This window comes from Frankliniella occidentalis, unplaced genomic scaffold, assembly GCF_000697945.3.
Source record: "Frankliniella occidentalis isolate FOCC.00 unplaced genomic scaffold, Focc_3.1 Scaffold20, whole genome shotgun sequence".
NCBI classification, from domain to species: domain Eukaryota; kingdom Metazoa; phylum Arthropoda; class Insecta; order Thysanoptera; family Thripidae; genus Frankliniella; species Frankliniella occidentalis.
In genome coordinates, this window is record NW_026267150.1 from 1531441 (window position 1) to 1540295 (window position 8855).

General features: G+C 46.2%; 1 protein-coding gene across 5 annotated transcripts; it reads left to right on the top strand.

Moving 5' to 3' along the window:
- Positions 1 to 3555: 3555 nt before the first annotated feature.
- LOC113202287 (uncharacterized) lies at positions 3556 to 8336 on the top strand. Of its 5 annotated transcripts, none has more exons than XM_026416429.2 (6): positions 3556 to 4224; positions 4704 to 4965; positions 5526 to 5585; positions 6241 to 6403; positions 6566 to 6619; positions 7282 to 8336. In XM_026416429.2, the coding sequence occupies exons 1-5, from the start codon at positions 3624 to 3626 to the stop codon at positions 6581 to 6583; spliced, it is 1104 nt and encodes a 367-aa protein (XP_026272214.1). In that variant the 5' UTR covers positions 3556 to 3623; the 3' UTR covers positions 6584 to 6619; positions 7282 to 8336. The 5 variants fall into 5 exon arrangements, with proteins under 5 accessions (XP_026272214.1, XP_026272215.1, XP_026272212.1 ...); XM_026416430.2 differs by having other exon boundaries at positions 6566 to 6608; XM_026416427.2 differs by lacking the exons at positions 5526 to 5585; positions 6566 to 6619 and adding an exon at positions 5229 to 5255 and having other exon boundaries at positions 3568 to 4224.
- The last annotated feature ends 519 nt before the right edge of the window (positions 8337 to 8855 follow it).

The following is an 8855-nucleotide window of genomic DNA, read 5'->3' on the forward strand; positions in this document are numbered from 1 at the left end:
CCCCCCCCCCCAACATGATGCAACGCCAATGTTGCACACCATATACTGTATTGACCTTGGAGGGGCTGAAGGGAAGGGATCGCACGTTCGAGGCTTTTTGCGGTGCCTTTTGCGTGCGCTTCCGAAGGTGTGATGGGGAAAAAATGGGGTGGGGAGGAGGGAAACAGCGTTCGTTATGCTTTGTACTGCGACCTGAAATATGTGAAAGAGTAATTGCCACGGTTATTGCGCTGTATCCTCTGTTTCTGATGCTGATTCCCTCCTCCCCTCTCCTGCTGCAGTAAGCATGCAGGCGTGCGAATAGGCAACTTGCAGGCACGCGTGCATGCGGTACAGTATTACCGGGACGGGGTGGTGGCGAATACTCACCTGGTAATTTTGTAGGATGCTATTTGGTTTCCATTTTCTGTCAGATGTCCTTCCCTGCGGATTTAGAATAGAATATACTTTTACATATAAACATACAGAAAAATTAACGTTGCCGAGGTTTCGCCTTTCTTTGCTGTTACTGTCCATTTTGACGCCCGCCCGTGGAAGGGTTTAGGCCGAGTCGTGTGGGACGAGCAGTTTGAGGAGGGTCGATTTACTCTATGGATTCAGCTGAATGTTTAGTATTTTATTGCCCTCATTTACTAAAAGAAGTAAAATAGTCATTTTACTTTAAATTTGATTTGAATGGTGTGTTTTTTCAAGGGCCCTTTATGTTGTGCAGACAGACGGCCCGGCCAGAGGCCCGGCAGCTATAACTACGCGGCCATCGCCTGCGCGACCCTCCCGGACAGTAGCGACGACGGTAGGAACGGGCGCCCTACACCCGCCTGCACAGCCTGCGCGCAGCCTTAGCGCAGCCTGTACAAAGCTGCACCAGCAGAGGCTACAAAATTGCATTTCTAAATTTTAGAACTACATTTCTTCTTATTGCAAGGCAGCCAGCTACATCTATTGGCTTGTCTTGTAAGACTAAAAAGAATTCCATTCTCCATTTTTGCGCATTTGCCATTTTAACGGTGTTTGCCAACTGCCTTTAAAAAAAAATCTAAACGCAATTTAGAATATGCTTTGTAACAAAATTTTCATGCATGCATTAGTCTCAAATTTTTCATGGGGAAATATGCTATCACGCACATCTGAACTCTAGAGACACTATCCCTTCATCTTGCATCATGAAAGTGGGCGGCTAGCGCGCATTAGACTAGAAATCTAGTGGAATGGTAGCTTTAAATGCGTCTGCACGGTGTGCCTTCACTTTATGGGGATACATTAGTTGGTAGGAATTCAGCTGTCGTTTATAATGTGGTTTTCGGGGTGTTGAAACAAAAAAAAACAAAAAAAACAAAACACGTATGTTATTTTAATGAACTACAGTAAAACAACTGTGTTTCTAAATTTTGTGCTGCTCAATGCAATAGGAAGTTTATATATAGGGAACATTACTCAAAGATAGCGTGTAAGCAGGTATTTTGCCACTTCGGATTATTTTACCACACTAGGAATTTTTTTTGTAAATTTAGCAGGAAAATCTGTCATTTTTATTTGGTAACATGTATAAAACATTTTTTGAGTGGTAAATTGATATAAAAAAAAACATGAGAATAGACAGATAAAATTGTGTTCAACAAAAGAGCAAATTTGCTAATTTCTAGAGCATATTTGTAACTGGACAGATTGTTCAGCAAAAATTCCTTAATAAGCTCTGTGAAAAACAAGAACACTCTGTTCGCGACTATTTCGCCCTATATTTACGACTACAGTATGTTGCTTTATTTCTTTGGCAGACAGGTGCCACCTATTTCGCGAGTTATTTCTCCATTGCTTCTACCTCCAGGAGGCCTGCTCCTATAAGTCGTTTGTACAAGGAATTCAACGCCTTGAAATTCAAAATCGGCACACCATTTCCTCTTCCGTGATGAAAACACATGAGCTTTGCGATTCCAAAGAGGCCTCGACCTCGACTTGTGGAACAATGTTGTTTCATCTCGCCTTTCTCCATGCCAGATAATCCCTCTCTTCCTCTCTTTCCTTCCTCGCCAGACTCTCTCTTCTCTTTTTCGCACCACGACCACGACTGGGTGCGCGGCAAACCGACGGGGCCCGTCTCCCATTTTCATAGATTTTTTTCTCCCCTCTCGCTCTGCGCTCTTTTTCGCTCGCTGTTTAGAGCCCCTCCCCTCCCCCGTCTCTCTAGTTTTCATGCTCGCAGTAGTTTTCCTGTGTACCTTGCGGTGCCGGTCTGTCCCACTGGCGGGCGCGTTCCGCTAGGGCGGCCCGAGGCTCGGCTCGTCTCGTCGGCCGACCAGACTGAATCGGCGAACGACCGCCGGAATATCGAACACGGCGGACAACCGGGACTGACGGTGCGCGGGTACGATCAGGTACGATGCGATGTTCGGGCGGGCGGGCTGCAGGGACACGCTGGGAGCTTCCCACCCCGACCCTCGACCTTTGGCCGCCCGCCCCACCCCTCCCCTCCCCGCTCCTCCCCGCCACGCCTGATACCCTTTCCCTCAGACAATAAGGGCGCAGTTTGTGAGCGCTGCGCGTAGCTCGGCGGCGGCCAGGCCACGCTCCACGCTCCTTCAGCTGCAGCTGCAGCTGCGGTACACCTATAAGGTACTATACACCCCGCCCGGGCTCTTGCTATGCGCGGTGCGGCGCCAGGGCAGATACGCCCCCTTTACGTAACGCTAAGAGGCACAAAGCACTGCAAAAGTGACGCAACGTGCAGCGGCTCTGTATGCGTCCAGACGGTCCGAACGCATTGGCGCGCGCGGGACTCCCCCCCCCCTCTCTCTCTCACTCCGCCACCGGCTGGAGCTTGAGGGAAGTCCACGCGCCGCCGCTGCTGGACCACCGCACCAGGGCCTGCTTGCGTTTAGTTACGTGGATCTTATCGAAACTTAAGACGGACGGATTGTATGCAACTGCCATCGGAGTGCGACTGTCCCCCCCCCCCCCAAATTCTGCCTCTATTGCATTCCTCTATGAAGTTTATAGCTGCAGCGCACTATCTGGTGGAGCTGACGAGCGGCAGGGATTGACAGCCCAGCCGCTAGCTTGAGGTAAAGGACCGCGCGCCGGCGGGCCGGGTGGGGGCAGCTAGCAAAGCGATCAGCTATCCGTGCGGCTGCCGGGCCTAGCCGGGCCTAGCCGGGCCCCACCCCCACCTCTGGTTGTGCCCGTGCCGGGGCCCCGCTCAGACCCAGGTCCGCCTCGATGCCTGACGTGGCTCGGATGCTCGCGCTGTGAACCAGGTCGGCGCACTCACTGCCAGGTCCAGGGGGACTCCAGTTCCAGCCCGCGCGCCCCCGGTGGGGCCCCGGGCTCTGCGGGCTCCCACCTCCACCGGCCCCGCCCGCCCCGGCTCGGCTCGGCCCTGCCCGCGCACCTGCGCTACCTGGCTCGGCTGCTCGGCTCGGACTCGCGGCTGATGCTGGCGCGGCGCAGCACGGCCGCAGCCGCTCCGGCTCCAGTCCAGCCAGTAGTACCCGCCGTGCGCCGTCCCGCACGCCGCCCCGCACGCGGCCGCCGCGCAGCGCCGCTCTCCGCCCGCCCAGCGCGCCTGTGAGCGCGCCCAGCGCCCTCAGCACCATGGGGCCGCGGCCGTGTGCCACCGTCAGGCGATAATGAGCGGACTCGTGACCAACAACAACAACGACGAGCAGCGGCACGGCGAGCACGGGCTGCGCGCCGCCAAGGGGGCCGCCGCCGCCATGGCCCTGGCCGGGGACGCCCCCGACGAGGAGATCGAGTACCCGTCCCTGGAGTACGAGGAGGACGTGTACTACTCGCACCGGCCGCACGCGACGCCCAGCTTCGACCTGGTCGAGGGCGAGGATGGCGAGGACGGCGGCGACCCGGAGGTGGGCATCCCGTCCAGCGTCGCCACGTCGTCCGCCCTGGCCGCGCGCCTGCTCGGCGATGAGGAGCTGGACGACGCGGACGTGGACCAGTGCCTCGCGCTCGCCGCCATGCACGGTCTCGACCTGGACGACCTGGACGTGACGGTGGACGTGGACATGGACGCCGACGTGGGCGTCGACACGGACGTCGGCGCCTACTCGGTGGAGACTGAGTTCGTGCGGCCGGCGCGGGGCCTCCTGGGGCTGATCAGCAAGAAGCGACGGCGCCCGCTGGTGAGGGTCACCTTCCAGGACCTCACCAAGCCCTACTTCTCCAAGATCAGCTCAGCCAGCAACTACCGCCGGTTCCTGCAGCTCGTCAGAGGTGGGGATGGGTGACAGACAGACTCGACCTCGCGGCCGCGGCCCGCGGTGTCCGGCGTGTCCGGCGGGCCGAGGCCTGCGGGCCAAACCTGGGGTTGTGTGGTCTCTGCACGAGATCTGAGGCACCAGCTGCCACCGTGAGCAGGCCGGCCCGCACGACCGTACCGGCCCGAGCGGAGCGGACCGTGGAAGTGAAAGTTGAGCACCTGAGAGGGAGAGAGAAAGAACGGCGAAGGGGAGGGGGGGGGGAGCTCAGACACTGTGTAGGGGTCTTGGGGGACGAGCGAAGCGTCTTCCCTTGTTCTTCCCCTTTAAATTGTGGGGCTGGTAAATTCCTGTCGTTTACAAGGAAATAACCTTTTCTTCCAACTATTTTTTGAATTTATTTTGCAGGACGATGTCGATGAATCTTTTACACCAAACGGCCCTTCAACGATGCCATTAATATCATCTAATTTGTGTGTATTTTTCTGTTTGCAGAAGAGCCGTCAACAGATATGTTGTCACCGGACTCCGGTGTGTCTGAGCTGCAGGGACTCACCCCAGAAGAAGCTGAGAAGCAGAAGGAGGAATGGCGCAACCAATTGGCTGAACTTGAAAATGAAATTCAAATAATGAGATCTGTTCTTGCTTCTAAAGTGAAGCAATCACAAGATCTCAAGCGCAAATTGGGCTTCTCAGTCTGGCGAGAACTTACTGACGATGTATCACAAGGATTACGAAACGTGAAGGAGTCCAATGTGTAAGTCCTTTTTCTTCTGATTAATTTCAATGCTTCTTTTCCATAAATTTTTATTATTACGTCATTCAGAAAAAAAGTTTTGTAAAGATCATTATCCTATATAGCCACTGCTCTTAAGTTTACTGAGCAATTATAACTTCAGATTTGTGTTTGATCACAACTAATATAGCTTGCACTTCATATTTTTCTTTGTTTGTTACTATGGCTTTCTCACTAAAACGTTGATGCTCTGATACATTAACATTTCTTTTCCAAACATGCAGTTCTATGCGAGGTTTGCTGGGTTCTGGGTAAGACATTGTGTCTCAGTCTTCATTTTTCAATAGTTTGTGCTATGGTTAAACAAGTATTTAACATTTGTTTTTCTTGGCTTATTTTTAATTTTACATAGAGCTATTTATTTTATTAGTAGTAGTAGTAGTAGTATATTTTTTGAGCCTATACTTTATTAGTACAATATTAAGCATGACACAATAACTTACGAAGTCCCCTGCAGACAAAATTGTAAATACTTACTTTCGTCAACCTTGTTTTTTATTTGAACCATGTCAATAATTCAGGTATCAGAGTGTAGAGGAGAAATTTGGCCAGATTAGCAAAGCCGTTGCAGAACAGCCAGTGTAAGTCTGTCTGTGTGATACTTTGGCTGGGGGAAAACTCATTATATTTGGTTCAAATTATTTATCATGTATTTCAGTTTTGTGGCATCATTCACTTTCTCTTAATTTACACAATTTTTCATTGGCGTCTATGTGGTTGGGGCATATGGCTTTGATGAAAATTAATTTTATTTTATTTGAACCTTTTACCTGAAACCTTACTCACGGGATCAAATAGGTTTTGTTCTTTTCATGGTCAGCTGGGTTATTTAAGTATATTGCATGAAAAAAATGAAATCCTTATGAGCACTGTAGTTGGAATTTTTTTTGTTGGAAACCACAAAGAGATTGCTTTGCTATTTTACAGTTAACTTTGTATAATTATGCTGTATCAGATCAGTACTTTGCATGCTGTGGTGTTTTATACATACAATGTATCTGTAATTGCATTGTCTAACTCTGCTTGCTCCGTTACAGCTATACTGTCCCTGTTAAAATAAGATCATCCACACCTACATAGCAAATCTCTGCATTAAAAGCCATGCATGCAAGCGAAAGCTTTGTTCTCTTGGGCTTGGTGTCTGTTTTTTATGGTTTTTGTTTTGTCAGTAGCAGTAAATGCTTAAACAGGTTTCTTTATGCCTTCTCATTTGTTTTCCTTTTTTTCTTCTTTTAGGTATCAAAAGACTGAATCCGTAGTGAAAGCTACCGCGGAGAAAACTACATCTATTCTTGGAGGTCTTGGATCGGGCATCACCATGAAGCTAGGTCAACTGAAGAATTCTGAGTCTTTCCGTTCTTTAGAAGAGAAAGTTGGATCAGCTTATGAAAATGTTAAGGCAAGTCTATTTGTTTGTTTTAAAATACCATAATACTAGTCATTTATAAAAGGTTCAATGGAACCTGTGTATAAGTCATCCTAATGTAAACTATTGAAAAACAATTGTCTCCGCTTTTACCCTTGTCACATATTTGAAGGGTGTTATGAACTCTCTTTTCAGAATGCCTTGATCCAATAGTAAAAATGCAGTTCTACAGATTAGGGTAGGGATTGGGTAAGACTTGATATTTAAAGCTGGGGTTCTTGTTTTTATAGAAGGTCCGCGTTGGGAAAAGTAAAGTCTCTTTAAACTGGTGGAAAAAACATTTGAGGTTGTAGTAATTCTTGTGAGCAAGACAACTGCTGGCTTTCTATTAAGAGCTCTCTGGAATTTACTGCTTGCATGTGTGGGTTGTAATTCATTGAAGACGGTGAAGCATGTAAAATTCTGAGATTTAAAAGAAATCAAGGTTTTCTTCTTAACACACCAGTAAAGCATGTAAAATTCTGAGATTAAAAAAATAAAATAAGGTCTATTCCTTCACACACCGAAAAATTAACGTCCTGCTGATAAAAATGTTATCCTGGGTTTTGGTGTGTGCAACTTAAAATGAAAGAATCTAATCCTTATGTTTATTAAAGATTGTGATTTGGTCACTAATAGGATTTGGTGTGTTCATTTTGGGATGTCCTAAATTTTTACTCCTCTTAAAGTTGTTTTTCTCCAAGATTGGGCTGCTTAACAAATATATGTGTTCTGCTGGGGTTATTAGCAATGTACATTACTCACTTCCAACTTTATTCCTTTCCTCTGTAAATAAAATTATTATTGTTCGCCTTGTCATAATGCCCCATAATGTATTGATTCTAATAGTATCATTTGTTTCATCTTTTCAGACCAAGGTTTCTACTTCCCGTTCAAGTTCGATGCAGAGCTTTGATGAAGCACTCCGTGAAACAGAGTACAAGAAAGGGAGCACAGCAACAACACCCACCATTCCTGAAGATCGACCTATATCATAATTGAAAGTCATGTGTACGTTTATAAAACCCTCACAATACTTCAGAAATGCAAATACTTCCCACAACTGTGTAAGTGTAACTTACAGATTCACACAGAAATCTGTCCATTGTCATAAGCTCATTCCTTTACTTTACTATTTTGCTTTATTCCTTTTGCCTTGTCCTTTGCATATTTTATCCTACTTGGTCCCATCATTTGCTTGTTAATAATCTTAATGGTGTGGTCATATAGGTAAGAGGAATGATGTAGCTTTGGGCCCAGGTATGTTTGCCAACTGTGTCAGCTAAACAAATCAATACCTGTATAACAAAAAAAAAGTAAAAGTACTCCGGATTTCATTGTAAGACGCTCATCCACTTCGGAAATTGTTTCCTCAATCTTGATGTGGATGAATCTGCACTGACACAAGCTTAGAACACAAGTACATTTGTGGTACTTAAAGCTTTTCTTTTTCTTTGTTTGTACAGATGTTTAAATATTCTCAGTTTTCACCCCAGTGTGACAAGCTGTAAAATTCATTGTAAGCAAATGATATTTTGTCACTTTCTATACAAAATAGGTGTATTTTGAGATGTTAGACCAGTAATAGCTGTATTTGCCTCTGATGATTTTATTTTATTTTAGTAGTGATAATATCTTCCCATGTGATTTGAAATCTATGTTAATTATTTTTAAACTATATGTCATTGGCTGATGTTTTATGGTTTTATTTTCATGATGGAAATTCTTCTCTCTCAATGATAATTGGAAGAAGTTGCTTGTCTCACCTAGCTATCTACTTGCTTATTTTTTTTTGTAAAAATAATTTACCTTGCCAAGTTTTATTTTCTTTATTTCAAACTTTGCACTCTTGTCAAGAGTGTGGTTGTAAATGAATTGGCGACTACAGTTTTCTCCCTGTCAACAATTAAACTAAGCAGTAGCAAAACTGTGTACTTATTGAAGTCATTGCTATACCACAGCTCCCACAATTTTTAATGTGTGTGACTTTCTCACAATTTATTAGGAGGCCCTAAAAGTAAGAGGTCTATTTCTGATCGTCAAAGATGGTGTCGTTTGTTTGTTTTCCCATCGGCCTTGCTCAACAGTCCAATTTTCCTGTTCTTCATCTGTAGCAGTTGTTGATTACAGAACTGGAAAGCTTTTCATCAGCATTTCCACTCTGATCTTTTTTCATCAAAGGGTGGGGTTGAGATGACACAGTGAACAAAATTTTATTCTTGTTTCACAATCGGTAGTCGACTGCTGTTTGAAGGTTCAGTTTCCCCAGGTCTGGAGACTACAAAGGTCATAATGTGTTCTCCGACTATCTGGTTAAGATGAAAATTGTCGTCAAGCTGTCCTAAAAGTGAAGAGTATCTTCCTAAGGGGTTTAAATTTGGATCCTGAAAACAGGCTACAGAAAAGAAATTATCTATTTTTGAAAACAAATTTGAGTTTTTAAAAA